Source organism: Phocoena sinus, chromosome 2 (genome assembly GCF_008692025.1).
Source record: "Phocoena sinus isolate mPhoSin1 chromosome 2, mPhoSin1.pri, whole genome shotgun sequence".
NCBI classification, from domain to species: domain Eukaryota; kingdom Metazoa; phylum Chordata; class Mammalia; order Artiodactyla; family Phocoenidae; genus Phocoena; species Phocoena sinus.
The window spans coordinates 164,882,543-164,902,417 of record NC_045764.1 but is presented as its reverse complement, the minus strand read 5'-3'; the positions used below and the strand labels follow the sequence as shown (position 1 = coordinate 164,902,417).

General features: G+C 53.3%; 1 protein-coding gene across 4 annotated transcripts in view; it reads left to right on the top strand.

Moving 5' to 3' along the window:
• Positions 1-4,233, top strand: part of TTC7B (tetratricopeptide repeat domain 7B) — a 240,460-nt gene extending 236,227 nt beyond the window's left edge. For all 4 annotated transcript variants that reach the window (XM_032621506.1, XM_032621507.1, XM_032621510.1 and 1 more), the window contains one exon: positions 3,262-4,233. In XM_032621506.1, the coding sequence (XP_032477397.1) occupies positions 3,262-3,483 (222 nt within the window). In that variant the 3' untranslated portion in view covers positions 3,484-4,233. The remainder of the gene's footprint in view (positions 1-3,261) is intronic.
• The last annotated feature ends 15,642 nt before the right edge of the window (positions 4,234-19,875 follow it).

Here is a 19,875-nt window from a genome sequence, read left to right as displayed (position 1 = left end):
ATTATTAATATTCATCCTGCCAGGAAGCCCGGGTCCACACTGAACGTCCGCCCTTGTCCCCTTATCCCCTCCTGGGTGGGTAGGGAGTGGGTGCTCTGGGGAGGGAACCATGAGGAGAAAACCCTGTGGACGCGGGAAGTGCTTCCCTGTGGTGGCCTCATGTACAAACAGGGGGCTTTCACGGTAGTCCCAGCAAACCTGACCCTGACCAGCCTAGGAAGGCAGCTGAAACCCAGCAGTGCTCACTGCAGAAGAGGGAGGCCTTGCAGTCTGAGGAGAGCAAATTCCAGAAACCCAGTAAAATCCTAATTGCGAGCACTAGCTTCTGCCACCTCTTTTGTTCCGAAGCTTGGAACACCCTCCTGCCTGGCCCTGGCCACCCCCCCGGAGCCCCCAGCTCTGGCAGATCCAGTCCAGGACCTACTCGTACCCAGGGACTCCAGGGTGGACATTGTTACAGCGTACCTAGATGTTAATAAGAAAGGACACGTATGCAGTTTGCCTCTTAGGGAGGCTGGACCTGACCTTAAAGTCTGCAGCCTCTGTTGGCCTGAGGCCTCCTCTACCTCCTCACTCAGGGAGCCTCCCCGAGCTGGCTCCCCTCCCAGAGATGAGGCGTCACACCCTGTGCTGGGGCCGTGGGTCTCCCAGGCCCCTCTGACTGCAAGCTCCTCCGGGGTTGGCCTCACGGCTCCCATGCCAGCTGCTCATAGGTGCAGGCGACTCTGGGAAGTCAGGCTGCTTTTCTGGCTCTCAGACACCACCCCCAGGGCCACAAGCCCGGGGCAAGGTCAGCCGGACAGCCCTCAGGGCCTGGACACCGACTGCTGAGGGCACCTCCTACCCCGTCTAAGAGCTCATCTTGGAGGCCAGAGCCCTTTGGAGTGGGCCCACCTGGCCCAGGCTGCACGTTATGCCCCTGCACTGCCTGGGTCTGCCCCTTGCCCGCCGGTGAAGTACAGCTTTGAGGAAACCAGGGAGGGCTCACCCCTGCCACACGTGAGCCACAGAAAGAAAGTACAGGGCCGAGATTTGAAGGACCGGTGAGTCAGGCCACATTCTTGGGCAGGAAGACAAAACACTGTAAGGATGTTAGGCTTCTCCACACTCCTAGAGCTTTCATGCAAGTACAATTCAACTCCCAAAGGGAAGCCACAAAGTGATTTTTAAAATTCATCTGGACTAGTACAGGGCAAGATTGTCAATAAATACACTGAAAGCGAAGAGTGATGAGGAAGGGCTCTAATCCCACCTGTTCAATCCTAATGTGGAATAAGGAAATCCAAACAGCACGGTGCTTATGTGAAAGGAAGGTGGTGTAGCTCATCGGAAAATTTAAGAAGCCCCCCCCCGCCCCCCCCCCCCCCGCATCTCTTGCAGTAATTCACTGTGTGACAAAGGCAGTGCCTCACAGGAATGAGGGGAGGGGGAGAGTAGCTAGTTTGTGTCCAGCTACGTAGAGGAGACCCACTGAGGTTTCCTATCTGCCGGGGAAGGTGGACAACTACGGGGGCGGGGGAGTCAGATCACAACAAATGGAATCCAAGGCATGTCAGTTCTTTGAAAGGATAACTGCCTAAGCTTTGAAGTGACAATCAATCAATCAGTAAATAACCAAAGATCAACAAATTCAACTTAAAAAACTAAAAACTTCTGTTCACAGAAGAAAAAAAACCCTCAAAAGTCAAAAACAGACTTTAGACAATTACGGTAACAGATGCACGTCTTCTAATGGGCATGGGAAATATTGAATATTTAACCTCAATTGTTATGAAAGAAATGCAGGTTTTGACGAGGGGACAATCTGCACTTACAAAATTAGTAAAAATAAAGAGTAATGATAGCGGGGGTGGGGCGGGGACGGACCACTGCAACTCTGTAGATGGCTAAAAACGTGACGCCACCCTTTGGGGATATCATTTGCAAAATATTTGGAGAACCCTAGAGTCTTATCCTCTGACCCAGTAACGCCACTTTGGGGAAATTTGTCCTAAAGGAAAAGTCTCCAAATGGTTGTCCAGCTGGTTCCACTGAGCCTGTCCAGGGCCTCTGGGGAGCCCACTGGGGACTCTGGGCCCCCCCCTTGTCCTACCCCCAGCAGTTCCTTTTTGTCTGTTTATACCCATAATGTGTGAGCATGAGCAGTAAGATTCCATTTAGCCAAAGATTTCCGGGGCTATAAAAAACGCTTTGAGGGCTTCCCTGGTGGCGCAGTGGTTGAGAGTCCGCCTGCCGATGCAGGGGACACGGGTTCGTGCCCCGGTCCGGGAAGATCCCACATGCCGCTGAGCGGCTGGGCCCGTGAGCCAAAAAAAAAAAAAAAAAACGCTTTGAAATCCATTCGTCTAAAAGAGCACAGAGGGCTGTCTGGAAAGATGTTCGTTGGGTACAGCCTAAATGTCTCCCCCGTGAGGGAGACGTTGAATAAATGAGAGTGTATCTGTTGGATGAAAGAGTACAAACACATCAGTTGCGGAGATGCACAACTTGGAAACACGGTTATGATAAAATATTTGGGGACCAACACATACGCCCTGATTAAAACTAAAATGACAGCTGTGCGGGGGCCGAGCCTGGAGTGCACAGGGGACAGTGAGATCGGGGGCGTGGTTAGGGTAAAGGCCTGTGAGCAGCTAGAGATCTCTGTTCTAATTGTTGTGGTAGTAAGGCCACAAATGACATTTCTTGAGGTTAAAAAAAATAAAAGTTGGCAGACACCCTTCTGTTCAGGCAAGTGTCCGCCGTTACACGCAGGACGCCCTTGAGTCAGTACAGACCATGGCCCATCCAAACAGTTCGTTCCTGGGTGAACCCTTTGAAATCGCCATTTTTATGGTTCAAAAATGGCTGAGGGCTTCCCTGGTGGCGCAGTGGTTGAGAGTCCGCCTGCCGATGCAGGGAACACGGGTTCGTGCCCCGGTCCGGGAAGATCCCACATGCGGCTGGGCCCGTGAGCCATGGCCTCTGAGCCTGCGCGTCCGGAGCCTGTGCTCCGCAACGGGAGAGGCCACAACAGTGAGAGGCCCGCGTACCGCAAAAAAAAAAAAAAAAAAAAAAAAATGACTGAACATCGGTAACTTCATACAGTTCCTGGTTCGAGCGATTCTTTTGACTCTTAGCCCCAAGTGCAGGAAGAACTTGAACTTACGTTGTGCCCAGCCCAATGGAGATGCATGCCTCCCTCCAAGGAACGTGCCGAAACTCAAGGACAGATAGGAGTGCAGAGTGGTAGTCTCTCTGACTGTCTGTCTGTCTCTGCAGGCCCTGATCCTCCATCAGCTGGGCCGCTACAGTCTGGCCGAGAAGATCCTCCGGGACGCAGTGCAGGTGAACTCCACGGCCCACGAGGTCTGGAACGGACTGGGTGAGGTCCTGCAAGCTCAGGGCAACGACGCGGCGGCCACTGAGTGCTTCCTGACGGCCTTGGAGCTGGAGGCCAGCAGCCCTGCGGTGCCCTTCACCATCATCCCCCGCGTGCTCTGAGCAGCACCCCAGCCTCACTGCTGCCCAGGCCAAGGGGGCCCCGCCTGGGCGCTGAGGGTCGAGTGTGCGCACGAAGGCCCTGGATGAATGTGCGACTGGCCACAGTGGACTAAACAAACCAACCCCGATCATCGCTCTCTACGTGCATTTCTGTTGTCGTTTCTGCCAGCCCAATGATAGTTTCTGAATCTACTGACATTGTTCAAAATGGATCATGTGCCATATTTTGTTAGCTGACATCTAAGTTTTAAGTAAAATGATCATGGAGTTAATCTGCAAATGTAGAAAAATATATTCAAAGTTAAAATTCAGTGGCAGAACAGATTATTTTTATCAGAGCTCTAAAGAAAACTGTTCTCTCCCCACCATCACCACTCCTGCCCTACCCCTGGCCCAGAAACCAAATGTGAATTTTCTGTTTTCCGCCTCAGTACTCGTCCAAGCCAGGACACCAGCCGACAATTTCTTGGTTTTGTTGTCAGTAATTGTACCATGTGATAAATTACTGCCCTCACTTAGAACAAAGCCTGAGTCCAAGAATATTTATATTTTACCAATATAGGCCTGTTACAAGAGAAGGAAATATGAGTTATTTAAGTTTAACTTTTTTATGTGAATTCAGAGTTTATTTATCGATGGAAATATGTACAAAGAAGCTTCAAATGGAATATTTACCGACATTCCTTATACATGACAGACACTTGGCTAAATGGAAAGATGAAGTTAATAATAAAATGATTTTTAAATGGACCCATGGCTTGTGTTGTTCGTGAAAGCCCACAGACCCGAGAGAGGTTAGGACTCAGTTCCTGGGGTGGGGAGCTTTCGGCGCCTGGGGGCCACCCCGGACAGGTCAGCCCTCGGAACTAGGAGGTCCAGCCCTGATTTTAGTGTGGGAATTCACCTTTCCCAGCTCTCCCCATGTTGCCTGGGATTGGAGCATGTGACTGAGGCCTGGCCAGTTAACATCTCGCATTCACTTCTACGGAGGATGGGGAATGAACATGTGACCTGAAATGGTCCAATGAGAGTGGGAGCTGCAAGGAAAGGGTCTCTCCTGAGGGACTTAAACCTGAGAGGTGAGGCTGGAACTGCAGTAGCCCTCCTGCCACCGTGAGGAGAGGGCACGTAGAGGTTTGGGGGCCAGATGTGAAGTCAGAGAGAACTTGAGCAGGCCTCTCTAATCCCCCAGAGCTGCTTGGCTGAGCAGCTGTGGGGTGACCCCACCCTGCCAGGACCCAGGGAAGTGTGGAGAGCCTGAGCTCTGATCGTAGGCACCCTAAGTCTCAATCCCCCTCCCCCTAAGCTAGGCACAACCTCCCTGACTCACTAGGCAGGCAGGTGAGGGGGCAGCTGATGTCTGGAGAGAGACTGAAGGTAAGAGCTCACCGCAGGCAGAGCAGGTAGGCATCCCAACTTTAGCACTGGCCCTGCTGGGCAGCACCTGGAGCTGCGGGTGGTCATAAGTCATGGAATTTGCAACGTGAGCACTGGCAGGAAAGGACAGGTGCTCAGAGGGGCAGCAGCTAGCCCTGGCTGGAGGGTCAGGGCCAGCCTGCCGTCCTGCGCAGCACTGCGGGAAGAGACCCTCCCAGGTCAGGACCGGGAAGGCAGGAGGCCAGGGCCACCCAAGGATAATAGTCTAGGTATCATACCAGCCACTCTCTCCCAGGCTGGCTGTGTGCCAGGGCCTTGCCTTGGAAAGTCCTGCGCACGTCAGCCTGCGCAGGGGCGCTGGTGATGGCTGCTGTCTGCCTGTCCACCATCTGTCCCCTCCGTAGTGTCCCATCTCCCTTGGGAGAACTCAGTCTCCACCCATATGGCTCAAGGATGAACACATGGGCCCGGCCTTTTCGTCCAGAACTCTACAGCCCCCAAGCTTAGTGACTGGTTCGGGTTTAGACATGTGGCCCAAACTTGGCCAATGGGAGGCCCCTCTAGCACTTGTGTTATGAAAATATTAGAAAAAATCTCTTTCTACTGGGTTTGACATCCTGATAGGACGCCAGCCTGGGGATGCGGGTGGCCATTTGGCACCACGTGGGATGGCCTGCCTGAGAATGATGCCAACTCAGGAAAAGAGTGAGGAGGTAGAAAGACTGGGTCCCAGGGTCATGGCTGGAACACGAAAGCTCCAGCTCCCCCCCCCAGTTGGAAGGGAATGGGAGGGCAGGTGGGCCAGGGAGGGGAGGACGAAGAAGTGAGGGGAGAGGGGATGCCCTTCTTTAAAGGGAGCCAGCCCTCCTCCCCACCACCAGCAGCGGGGAAGCGTCTTGGGGACAGGGCCAGGTTGGGGCCAGGGCCAGGTTGGGGCCTGGGCCAGGTCCCAGGTTCACTCTCAGGACCAGGGAGGGCTGTGAGCTCAGGATCTCCCCAGGTGGGAACCAAGGCCTCCTTCCCCTGGACCCCTTACCTGTTCATGGCCCGAGAGAGGGCCTGTGCGTGTCCCTGTCTGTGACCGCATGGAACAGCCCCCAGAGTCCTCCGGATGGTCACTCTGAGCTCCTCTGTGGTCACATGACCATCCTTGGATGCCCCATCCCATCTGCCCCCCGGAAGTCCTGCCCTTAGCCAGGCACCCATCTCACACACTCGAGATCTTCGCCCTCCACCCTGTCTGCTCTGGGCACATCGGGCAGCCTCTCACTCCCACCTCAGCCGTGGCCCCAGCCCAGCGGCCCCTCCTCAGCTCCCCCGGCATCACCGGCGCGGGGTAAGATGGCAGGCTCGGCTGAAGGCTTGGGGGCAGCTGAGGGCGTTCTGAGGCAGAGCCAGCCACTCCGTGCCCTGCCGTGTCCCTCTTCCACGCCCTCCTGGCCTCTCCCACAGGGAGCCTCTGGCTGCACAGTGCCTCCTCCTTCACCTCCACCTAACTCCTTCCTGCCCTCTCCCCCTCCCCCCACCCCCTCTACCTCTCATGTCCAACTGGGGGGCACCAAGTGAGTTGTAGAATTGGCAGTAGCCCGCTCAGTCCTCTTCTGGTTCCTCTCCCTCCCGCCTGCTCTGGAAGCATCCACAGAGGGGACCACAAGCTCCTGAGGCCGTGTTCAAGTCCTGTCCAGGGGCAGACAGGCAGTGGGCAGACCGTGCCAGGCTGTGAGGACCCCAGCCCCCTTCCCCCCCAATACACACAAGCGGATGGCTGGTCCCCAGGAGACTGACCCTCAGAACTGCCACCAGCCTTCCTCCCACTCGAGGTCAGCTCATTTCCTGCTGCCTCCTCCCACTCCACGGCCAGATGGGACCAGGAAAAGGACATCCTGCAAATGTCTCAGGCAGGCAGGGGCTCCTCCAGAAGGTCTTTGGGGGCTAGGCCGAGACCCCCCACCCCCACCCCGCCCCGACAAGGCCATACCCTGGGGGACCCATTCCAGCTCTGTGCCTGCCGGGGGGTGACCCTGAATCACTGTCCCTCTCTGGGGACAGGCCCCCCTGCCAGCCTGCCCTCCCAGCTGAGACATGAGTCAGCAGGCAGCTGTAGCGGGTGTGCGGTGCCAGGAAGGGGCCACCACCCCATGGGGCCACCGCGAGGGGCCTGGGAGCCAGGCTGCCGCTGGACTCCTCCTGGATGCTCAGGCCCAGAGTGACGCTGGCTACGGGGGGTGGCAGGCAGGTCGTGGGGTGCCTTCTGCCCGTCCGCCTGGAGCAGCAGCTCCAGCTGGGCCACCCAGAGCCTCCAGGGCCCTCCCTGCCTCCCCCGTCTTCTACTGGTTGACCCCTGGCCCCCTGAGGACAATAGGCTTTCCTGGTGACCACTGGGCTGTGGGTCACACAGATCTGGCTGGAATCCCAGCTCTGCCCGGTCACGTCACCGCCAGTGGAGAAGGGCCTCCAGCTCCTGTCTCAACGTAGGGGTGACATTTCCCCTCACACCGCCGTCGGGCCTGTTAATACAGCCTCGATGAAGCGCGGGACCTGGGCCCCGGGTGCGCTGCAGGGACGCCCCTCTTCCTCCCCTGCCTGGAGTGAGGCGAGTCCCTGGGGAGACAGGCCGCTCCCTCCTCCCTCTTCCCACACAGAACTGTTTGCTGCCACACGGCGATTCCCACCGCGCTTCATTCGCTCTCTGCCTGGAGGAGGAGATGAGACGCCTGGGCCGGGGGCCTCCTGCCCACCGCGCCAGGACAGCAGGGGCGCAGCTGGTGGCCTCCCTCACCTTTGCCTCCTCGGCCCCCGGGTCCAGGAGAGGGGGAGAGCCAGCCCTGCCCACACGCGCCGTGAAGCTCACGGCTGCAGCTGGCTGAAGCAGGGCCTGTGCCCAAGGGCTCAGGCCGTGGGGCCGGCCAGCCGGGCTTTGAATCCGGGCCTGGATGCTCCTTCTCTGAGGAACCTTGTGGTGGGGGGACGGGGGAGCCGTCACTAGTCCTGAGTCTCAGCTTCCTCATCTGTCCAATGGGCAGAACAAGATCACTGCAAAGATTCAGAGTGTGTGTAACATAAGCACAGCGCTCAACAGGTACCTGTGCTCCGTTGATGGTACCCGTGTTAGCATGACTTTCACCACCACTGTGCTTATCATTACCCTCCGGTGAGAGCCGAGCCTGGCCCTCCCATGCAGCACCCCCAAGGCCATGGTGGGAAGGAGGGGATTCCAGCCTGAGCTTCAGCCCCAGCCCCCAGCCCCACTGCCCCTCAGCAGCACCCGGGAAGGTACAGCTGCCGGGAAGGCGGACCCCCACGCCCCAGATCCCCCTTTGTTAGCTACCAGGTTCTGAGCACCTCCTATGGCCTTAGGTGGTCACAGTCTAGGTGGGGACTGGAGAGACAGCAAACAGAGCAGTAAATAAATAATTACTGGATAGATGGCAGTGCTGGGAGCAAGTTTTAAGTAATGGGTGGATGGCTACTTTAGATGTGGTGGCCAGGGGACACTTCTGTGAGGCAGTGACACTGAGTGATGGGAAGGCCCCCCACCATGGAGAGAGGTAGGAGTCTGGGCTTCTCTGCCTAAAAGAGGATCATGTACAGACTTCCTGAGGGAAAACCATGGCCAAGAAGCCTGTGGTTCTGCCACTTTTTACTCTAGATGCCTGGGCCCGGCAGTGTGCAAAAGGGGGCCCATCCTTTAATTGTCAGCAAGGAACTGACAATCTGACCATGTGAAGATGAAAAAGCGTTCTCTAAACTGAAAAGATGTGGCCCATTTTAAATCCTCTCAAGGTTGTTTTTTTTTAACATGGTTGGTCAAATCTTACTAAATTAGTTTTTACAAATATTTTCATTTGCCAATCGTGGTCTTTAAAACAATAATATTCATTAAGCAATCAGATGGAACTCAAAACCCACACGACTTTTCAGTACAGTATTTTGAATCTTCTGGCTTTCAACTTCATGAAGAATTTTTACAAACTTCATTTTCTCGTATTTAACATCTTGAACCTGGGCAGCTCCTGTCTGCCCTGGCAGGTGCACGTGGCTCTCTGTGGAAATGAAGTTGCTTCACCCATAACTCTGCCTTTTTAAAAATAACAAGCAGCTCTCTCTCTCTCTCTCTGTGTGTGCGTGTGTGTGTGTGTGTGTGTGTGATTATAAAATACATGCTCACTGTGTTAGTTTCCTATTGCTGCCGTAGTCAATGGCCACTTAGTGGCTTAACACACGTTTATTCTCTTAGAATTTTGAAGTCAGACGTCTGCAGTGGATCTTAAGGGGCAAAAGTCAAAGTGTTGGCAGGGATGTGTTCCTTCTGGGGGCTTGAGGGGAGAATCCGTTCCTTGCTGTTTCCAGCTTCTAGAGGCTGCCCACATCCCTTGGTTTGCGGCACCTTCCTCCATCCTCAAAGCCAGCAGTGAATCGCGCTGACCTTTGATCTTCCTCATCATAGTGCCTGCTCCAACCCTGACTTCCACCTCCCTCTTTCCCAGGTTAGGACCTTATGATTACTTTGGGCCCAAGTGCATAATCCAGGATCACCTCCCCATCTCAATATCCTTAACATAATCACTTCTGCAAAGTTCCTCTTGCTCTGTAAGGTGACAAATTCACAGGCGTGGACATCTTGTGGGTGGCGGGTGCATTTTTCTGCTGACCACTCCCACCGCACACAGTTTCAGGAATACAAAGGTAAAGGTCATTACATTCTACCATCTAGTGTTAACTTTCTCATCATTCTGGCCTATTGTCTTCCAGCAATTTCCTGTGAGTATATATATTTTTGAATGATAACTGCATTTTATTTTTTTAATTTTCATTTTATATTGGAGTGTAGTTGCTTTACAATGTTGTGCTAGTTTCAGGTGTACAGCAAAGTGATTCAGTTATAGGTATACATGTATCTATTCTTTTTCAGATGCTTTTCCCATATCGGTTATTACAGAGTATTGAGTAGAGTTCCCTGTGCTGTATAGGAGGCCCATGTTAATTATCCATTTTATATATAGTAGTGTGTATATGTTAATCCCAACCTCCTAATTTATCCCTCCTCCCCCCACCTTTCCCCTTTGGTAACCATAAGTCTGTTTCTGTTTTGTAAATAAGTTCATTTGTAGAGTGTATATTTTTAATAAAGTAAAATCATACTATATGTAACACTTTATACACAATTTCACTTAATCTTCCCCTTGTCATTAAACTCCATGAACAATTAAAGACAGCCTAACCTTCCACCACATGGATGCCCTGTCAAATATTTAACCCTTATTATTATTATTTAACCCTGGTCCTTATTATCAGCCATTTAAGTTGTCTTACCCTGTCACACCACATACAATGGAATAATTAATGCTAGCTCACATTGATTGAGCACTTACTGTGCACCAAGTACTGTTCTAAAAGATCTACATACATCTAAAAGACGTATGAATTCATCTAACCCTTATGACAACTCTATGAGCTGGATGCTATTACTACAGATACTGGTACAGTTGCGGGATGAAGTTTTCTTCAGAAGATGAAGAAACTTGCCCACGGTTGGGTGATTCCGTGGTAGCTTCAAACCCAGGTCACCAGACTCCAGAATCCACACTCTTAGCCCCTCACATACACATTTTCTCCAGCATCTCTGATTATCTATCTTAGGATAGACTTCCAGGAGGAATGTTAGTTTGTGCAGGAACCACACTACACACTTTCTGTGGATTGTCTCACTTAACCCTCACGATTCTATGAGGTGGTCTATAAACTGAACAGAGCCCACGTGGGTGGCTCTAGTTGCTAGATGCTGTCTGACCGCTCTGTGTGGAGACCAATCGCTAGCAGCACGGAGGGCTATCGGCTCCTCCCTCACAAGCTCACCTTGCCAGCTGGTGCCCCAATGCATGTGAGGCATAGACAGAGGGTACCATCAGGAAGCAGGCGCCAAAGCAGATACGCGGTCTGGGCCGGGTGGGGCTCCCAGTCTCTGGCATCTCAGGCACTGAGAAGCTCTCCCATGAGAAGTCTGCTAGGGCAGGTGCAACAGGATTCTGATGGTGGGATTCAGCTTCCCTTCTGGTCCGATCAGGCAACAAAATCCTCAAAGGCATCTGGACACAGAATTAGATGGAGGTTTGGTCCCAGGTGCTCCAGCAGGGGTAGAGGTTACTGGGCTCGTTAGAGGTACCCGTACAATATTGCTAACCAGTCCGCCCTGATTGTGGATTGACGCACACTTTAACACCACTAATTTCACCAAAAAAAAAAGCATTTCTCAAATCTACCCTCATTTTATAGATGGGAAAATGGAGACTCAGGGTGATAAAGTGACTCATGGAAGAGCATAAGCTGTATTCCATCCAGGATCCATCTGATTCCATGGTCCATCCGTGACCTCCCTGTGGGAACCAGGGCGAAAACCATTAACACTTTTAATGCCCTTGATATGTATGAACAAATTACCCTACCAGTTTATACTCACACCGTAGGCTGTGACTGTGTCTGCTCACTATGGGGACCCTGACCACTTGGCAGGTTGTTCGTAGCCAGCTGAAACCCCGAATCCAGCCTTTCTGTTGTGTGGCCAGCTTGGGGGGCATTCCAGGCTCACATCAGGGTAGTGTGGGGTGGTCTGCCCTTTGGCATCACCCATTCTTGCTTCCCTGGTTTGTGCAGGTACCTGGGAGGCACAGGTGTCCTGCATGGCTGTCTGCATTGTCCTTAGAGAAACCTTATCACAGACAGAAGTCCTTATCATTCAATCACCATGTGCCCAACTCGTCTACCAATAGACGTCTACTCTGGGCCAGGACATCCTTCCAGACCTCTGCCCTATCCAGTGCCCCAAGACCACTTCCGACTGTAGTGTGATCATAAGTGAGTCACCTCCCTCTCTGGGCCTCGGTTTCCTCATCTGTTAAAAGGATAGGAAAGAGTTTGAATGAATGATCCCTGATCCTTTGTAACTTTAAACATTGCTGAGTTTAGGGATAATTGGACCCTCTCCCTGTGGGACAGTGGAAGGGCTGGGGATTAAGGGAAGTATCAGTGTGAAGTGCCTGACATAGAAGATGCTCAAATCAAAGTGAGGCTTGAGAAGCTTAAACACTCAAGTGTGGGCTGGAATTAGCAGCTCCTTTCTGAAGAGTAGAGTTTGGAAAGAGGAAAACTAATAACACTACAGTGGAGAAACCTGGCAGGAGAAACCTAGAGATTAGGTCGACATCACCAGTGGTTAGTCATGTGGATGGCATGTACCCTGATAGGATGGGATGAGAAGGCTCTTCACCCCTGTGGGCTTCTTCCCCAAAACCCAGTCATGAGAAAACACCAGAAAAACCTGAATTGAGGAACTTTCTACAAAATACCTGACAATACTCCTCAAAACTGTCAAGGAAATTCTAAAAAACTGACCCGAGCTGGAGAAGCCTATGGAGACGTGACAATAGCATGTGGTGTGGGGATCCAGGCACAGGAAAGGGACATGGGTGTGATGGATTGGTGACATCTAAATAAAGTTTAATAGCAATATACCAATGCTGGTTTCTTAGTTGCGACACATATACCAGATAACAGAAGGGAGTAATGTTAGTAGAAACTGGGTGAGGGGATATCTGCGTATCTATGTTATCTTTGCAACTTTTCAGCAAATCTAAAACTATCCCCAAATTAAAAGTTTATTTAAGAAGGAAGTGCGATTTGGGCCAACAATCACGTGAAAAGACGGTCAACATCATTAGTCATGAGGGAAATGCAAATCAAAACCACAGTGAGATACCACTTCACACCCACTAGGGTGTCTATAATCAAAAAGACAGACAATAACAAGTGTTGGCATGAATGTGGTGATACTGGAGGCCTTGGGTATTGCTGGTGGGAATGTAACATGGTGCAGCCACCTGGGAAAACAGCTTGGCGGTTTCTTAAAAAGTTAAACATCGAGTTACCCAGGAATTCCCCTCCTGTGTATTTACCAAAAAGGAAATATCTGTCCACACAAAGACTTGTCCATGAAGGTTCAGAGCTGCTTTATTCATAATAGCCAAAAACTGGAAACAGCTCAAATAGCCATCAACAGATGAATGGAGAAACAAATTGTGGTCCATTCACATAATGGGATAGTCCTGGCAATAAAATAGATAACTAATGAGAATCACTGTACAGCACAGGGAACGCTACTCAGTGCTCTGTGGTGACCTAAATGGGAAGGAAATCCAGAAAAGAGGGGATATATGTATATGTATAGCTGATTCACTTTACTATACAGCAGAAACTAACACAACGTTGTAAAGCAACTATACTCCAATTAAAAAAAAAAAAAAAGGAATGGACTATTGATACACACAACAACATGGATGGATTTCAATGTAATGATGATGAGTTCAAGGAGCCAGTCGAAAAAAGAGAGCAGACTGTATGATTCCATTTACAGAAAATTCTAGAAGATGAAAACAAATCAGTTACAGAAAGCAGACTTGTGGTTCCCGGGAGCAGGAGGGAACTGAGGAGGGTGGAGGGGGTCAGGTGGGTGGGGTTACAAAGAGGATAAGGAAAGTTTGGGGGATGATGAGTCTGTTCACTGCCTGCATTGTGGTGCTGGCTTCAGGAGTTTAAACCTAGGTCACACCAAGTTGTACTATTTACATATGTACAGTTTATCATTTGTCAATTATACCCCAATAAAGCTGGTTTTTTAAAACAAAAATAGAATCACAGATGTAGAAAACAAACTTATGGTTACTGGGGGGGAAAACCAGGGTGTGGGGGGGAGGAGGGATGAATTGGGAGATTGGGATTGACATATACACACTGCTCCATATAAAATAGATACAGCACAGGGAACTCTTCTCAATACCCTGTAATGGCCTATACGAGGAAGGAATCTACAAAAGAGTGGATATATGTATATGTATAACTGATTCACTTTGCTGTATCAGCTATACTCCAGTAAAATTTATTTTGTAAAAGCTGTTTTTTTAAGTGAAGACTGAAAATGGGGACAAAGGCCACATGGCTTAAGTCTTCCCAGCTGTAATTTGGGGTGATCGTGTGTGCCCCAGAGCCCCTGAAAGCCCAGGATGAAGAGGGGCCGAGGTGAGCCCTGCCCTGGCCCAAGGGCCCGAGCACCTAACTCCAGGCTGGGCAGCTGCAGGCCCCTGGTGGTATGAGGACCCTCCCGAAGGAGGGGGAGTCCACTTACCCTCTCTGTTTTTTCTTCCTGAAGAAATGCTACATGTGCTTTGGGAATTTTTCAACACAATTGTCTAAAAATAGCCTGGGCCACCACAGCCCGATTCCTTTTTAGGAAGGGTTTCGGCAGCCCAGCCTGTCCTGGCTACCGGCTCAGGAAGTGGAGGCTCGGCCAGGCAGGGCCCAGGGCAGAGGCTGTGGTCTGGGGTCACGGAGATCCTTCCCTCGCTCAGGCCAGGCCCACCTCCTCTCTCCCACTTCTGGGAGCACAGGGCACAGCCAGGCAGCTATCTCCTCATCATCGCTGCTCCCTATGCCGGGCCCACGGCCCCAGTGCACCTCCACCCCCTGCTACAGTGCCCTGCGTAGCTTCTCTGTGCCTTGGTTTTCCCATCTGGGAAACAGAGTGCCCTGCTATCTTGTCCTGCTCACTCTAGGGCTGGGCTGTGCTCGCTGGGCTGAGGGTATGGATGGCTCTTGGAAACAGTGCACATCTGCTCTTTTCTGTGGTGGAGTGGACAGGGCAGGCTTGAGAAGGCTGGGCTCCGGCCAAGGGTGCAGCCAGACCAGGCACTGAGCCCTAGCACCCCCGATTTCCTGGGGGCGCAGGCCTGTGCTCCCCCCAGGCTGTGAGGGTTGTGGATATGATGTATGAAGACCCTGGCTGGGCTGTGGTGCCCAGGCCTGCTGGCTTCATTCCATGATGGATAACCCTCACACCAAACCAAGGAGACTGCTACTCATATTACACCCTATTATGGATGGAGTTATACCCCTCCAAATTCACACGTTGAAGTCCTAACCCCCAGTACCTCAGAATGCAACTGTATTTAGAGACAAGGGCTTTAAAGGAATGGAAAACTTATATGAGGTCATATGGGTGGACACTGATCCAATAAGACTGGGGGAGATTGGGAGACAAGAAGAGGAGATTAGGACTCAGGCACGCACAAAGGGATGCCCATGTGAGGACCCAGGGAGAAGGCGGCCGTCTACAAGCCAAGGAGAGAGGCCTCCGAGGAAACCACCTCTGCCAACACCTTGATCTTAGACTGCCAGCTCCAGACCTGTAAGAAAACAAATTTCTGTTTAAGCCCCCGGTCTGTGGTACTTTGTCATGGCAGCCTGCGCAGACTAGTAGATGCCCCATCACACGTGAAAAGGCCGAGGCTTTGAAAAGGTTAAGAAACGTATGCGGGGTCACATAGCTGGTGAGCAGCTGGGGGCAGGATTTGAAGCCTGGGCCGTCTGTCCCCCCAAGCTCTTTCCACCAAGTTCTCTGGAAGGAAGAGCGGTTCTCTCTGACCCCGAGCAAGCTTGGGCGGTGAAGAGCTTCGTCATCGGTGAGGTCACGGGTAATGGACCTACCAATCTGCCTCTCCCCAGCCACAGCCCCAGGAACCCCACTGGTGGTGAGGGGCAGAAGGGACAGTGCGATGCATGCAGGAGACTCAGCTTCCCCAACCTGCGTGCAGCTGCTCGGCTGACCAGGGTGGAGCCGAGCCTATAGCTCCCAGTGCCCTTTCCCCTGCCACCTCCTTCTGGTCCTCAGTCCTGTGGGGTCCAGGCTCTGCCCCTGCCCAGGGACCCCATCAGGACGGGGCCTCCTGCATAGCTGTTCACAACTTGCCCCAGGAGGACGGATGGCAGGTGAGCCAGGAGCTCTGCTCAAGAACACCAGGCACACAGTCCAAGGACAGAGAAAGGTGTATTGTACAATTTGGACCCTGCACCTGCAGCCAGAAGGAGTGACAGAGGGGACCGGGAAAGAGTCTGGGCTTGGATCTGGCAGGTCTAGGGGGAACGCCACCGCCCTGCTATGCTGTGGGCAAAATACATAATGGCCCTCAGTTTCCTCATCTATAAAATGGGGGGATGTTTCCTGGACAGTTGGAAGGATTAACGAAGGCACCCTTTTTTCCCCTTCCCCTTCCTTCTCCTCCCCTTTCCTCCCTCCCCTTCTGTTACAGAATTGAGGGCTACATGCTCACAGGCTATGGTACATACAGAGACACACACCAAGGCACACACACCCCTGCTACACACTCCTGCTCGCACGCTAGGCATGCAGCAGGCACACACACACACCCTTAAAGCACTTAGGGATGAGCGGGCTGGGCTGTGACTCCCCATCACCCAGCTTCCCGCCTCCTCTCAGCCATCGGGCCTGCCTCCCCTAGGGCTGCTGTTGCCCTGGCAACCAACTTGGGCTCAGGATCTGGAGCCAAAGGACTAGCTCCCCCCATTATCCAGTGTGGAGAGGGGTATCTCTCTTTGAGACCCAGTTACACCTGGTTTTACAGAGAGGTCCGGAGGGCAGAGGGTGGTGTGGAGCCCGCCTGTGGCTGCAAGAAGAGATAGGACTGGGCTGGGGATGGAGGAGGCCTTCCCTGCCCTAGCGCCCCTCCAGGAACGTGAAGCTCCCTTGGGGGACAGGTGATGGAGGCAGACTCTCAGAGAAGAAGCTCCAGAGACCGGGAAAGGCCTGTGGCTGGGAGAGAGAGGAAGCCATGGCAAGAGCCTGGGCAATCTCTCTGGTCACCTCCATGCCCAGCCGGGACCAGGCACCTGGAGGAAGCCACACCGACCGCAGCCCCTGTGTCCTTCAGCCAATGGCTCCTCCTTCCACTACCCCGGCTGGGTTTCCCTGGGAGGGGTTTCCCCTACGCTCTGCTCTTCTGTTCCTTTCAAGGGTCCTAACTGGCCCCTGCATCCTCACGGATATCCCCGCCTGTCCTTCCTCTCGAGCAGAGGGCCTTCGGATTAACAGAGGTTAATCGTTTGCGCTTAGGCTGCACTAACCACTCTTTTAAGTGCTTGACCTCGGCCCCTTCCATTTCTTCCGTGGGGTCTCAGCCAGAGCGCCCTGTTGCTGTGACTGCCTAGTCTGCGTGCATCTCGATGCAGTGCCTCATCCGCTAGGCGCCTACCATGCACCAGGCACCCTGCAGAAGGTGCCCTTGCACCCTTCCCACCTGGCCCACGGGTTCGGGGAGGGAGGGTAGGGAATGGAGGATTATGTCAGCTTCCCTCAGCCCCCATCAGAGGCCACGGCCACAGACACTGGAGTCAGACGCCCTGGGTTTGTGTCCTAACCCCGCCGTGTGTCAGCTGTGTGACCTTGGGCCTGTCCCTTGCTATCCCAACTAACTCATCTGTAAATGGGAGGGTAATAAATGTGCCTAATTTATCAGTTTGTTGTAAAAATAACTATGATCATGTACTGAAAGCTCAGAGCGCTAGGCCCCAAGTGCAGTAAGTACCAAATAAGCATCGGCTATTTAGTTCTGGGGATGTCCTTGGAGGTCCAGTGTTTAAGACTCCGCCCTTCCACTGCATGGGGCACGGGTTCAATCCCTGGCCGGGGAACTAAGATCCCGCATGCCACGCGGCACGGCCAAAAAAAAAGTATCAGCTATTTAGTCCAGCAGGATGCAGGGAGAACCAGGAGATGTGTATTCTAGCCCCCGTCCCATGAGAATGCCTGCTCTGGGCCTGTTTCTCCAGCTGAGAAAGAGACTCTTGAGGGCCACTCTCTTTACCGCTGTGATGTCTTCTATGGACCAGGTTGTGATGTCAGGCAGGTCATCGCTCCCAGACCTCAGTTGGTCACCTGTCCTGTGAGAGGCTCAGGCCGGTGCTGTCCCCCCTCAAACACGCTTGTGAGCTGTGGGAAACAGCAGAGCCCTCAGGCGGCCCTCCTCACTGGGGCCTGCTCTATGCTAGGTGCGGGGTGGCTGTCCCCAAGGGGCTGGCCTCTTGCTCAAGGTCTCATCAGAATGAAGCTGGGCTCCCCAGCTGGGTTGCAAGGCCCCGGCCATAAGCACCCTCTCTGCCTCACTCTGTACCCACCCCCCACCCCGCCCCCAGAAGCTCTCCCCCAGTTCCTGGGAGAGGGTCAGTGGCCTCGGTGTGTGACAGTGGTTGGCTTCGTCCTGTCAGAAGAGCAATTTTTTCCCCTCCTTGTCTGTACTTTCTTTTAATGACTTTTTGGCTCAGGGCCCAAGCTGGATCAAAGCCTCCCTGGGGGAAGGACAGCAGAGCAGTGTGTTTGTTGTGAGAAAATCATGGAACTGAGGCCTGTGGCCCGGGGGCTGGAAGTGTTGGGTGGGCCCAGGAGGTGGGAATGCCCTGAGCTCTAGGTGGGAGGGAAGAATCTCCTACCAGAGATGCAGAAAAGGAGGCGAGGACAGGCAGCAAGGGGGAGGGGAAAGGCGCCCTTCAGGGTAAGGTGAGAGCAAGAGGGTTTCCCAGTCACGTTGTCGTGACTGGGCAACGTCTGGGCCAGAGCTTAAGGTCCTAGTGGACCCCTGTCTTCAGGTCAACCTGAAAGATCTGCTCCAACAAGGAGGAGGGTGAGGGTGGGGCAAGGAGCCTGGGATCATCTCTGTAAGCTTCTGACATCCTTCACCTGGCCTCTCTTTCACACAAGGTCCCCACCCCTGCCCCCCAGGCTGGCTCAGCTGGAGAAGCCTGGGAAACACCCCTTGTTTTGGGGGTCTTGGCATCAAAGGAGAGGGAAGCTCTTCTCAGGAGCAGCTGCACGCACCAAAGCCGGCCCTGAAAGGTGCCAGAGGGGGAAATGTCAGGGGCCTAGAAAACACACCTGCTGGTGGCAGCCTGGAGCAGCCCAGCAGGGTGAGGCCAGGGCAGGTGGTAAACAGGAGGGAGGCGGCTCATCCCCTGGGAGCTGTTACCGATGCTGCTGTTGATGTTGTTTTGGAGAAGGGAGCAGGAGGTCCCAGCGCCCCAGGAGCTAGAGGGAGTCGGCACACGGAGCAGCCCTGCCGGAGCCTGGGAGTCTGTGAGAGCGTATGTAACTGCGCTGTGTGACGGTGTGCACACGCCCCTGCACACGCACCCCTATACGTACTCCCCTGCACACACACCCTATACACACACCCGTGCACACACACCCTGCACACACACGCCTGCCACACACCCCTGCATACACACCCTGTATACACACCCTGCACACACACCCCTGCACACACACGCCTGCAACACACCCCTGCGTACACACCCTATACACACACCCCTGCACACATACCCCTGCACACACACGCCTGCAACACACCCTGCGTACACACCCTGTACACACACCCTGCACACACACACCACATGCAGTCCTCCGATGCCCAAAGCACTGTGTGAGGCCACATGGTAGAGCAGAAAATCTGGTTCAAGTCCCAGCTTCCCCACTTCTCAGCTCATGACTTTGCCACATCACTTAGCCTCTCTGAGCCTCAGCCTCCCCATCTGCCAAGTGGAGCCAGAACTCTTGCCCTAACTGCGTCATCTTGACACCTGACATGTTAATTGCCAGTTTAGTTAGTCATCATCATCCTCTGAGTTTAATTAAGGAAACTGAGTCTCCCGAGGTTAGGTTAGGGGCATGCCCCAGGGCCGGGCCGAGTCACAAGACCTGGACGTGAATTGCATCCCGACTCTAGAGGTCACGTGTACGTATACTTCACACATCCATCATCCATCCGCACGTACCCATGTGAGTAAGCGACCGCGTACACACGCAGCACATGCACCCATGCCATGGTGATAATGGCCACCATGCTAGGCGCGTCACATACGCTCACAGTGAGCAAGTCACACCTCACTGCCTCCCTGATGTGTTTGGCTGCAAGTATCAGAATCCAGCTAAACCACAAGTGCATTAATTCCTTATTTAAAAAGAATCCTGGGGCTTCCCTGGTGGCGCAGTGGTTAAGTCCACCTGCCAATGCAGGGGACACGGGTTTGATCCCTGGTCTGGGAATTTCCCACATGCCACGGAGCAACTAAGCCCGTGCACCACAACTACTGAGCCTGCGCGCCTAGAGCCCGTGCTCCGCA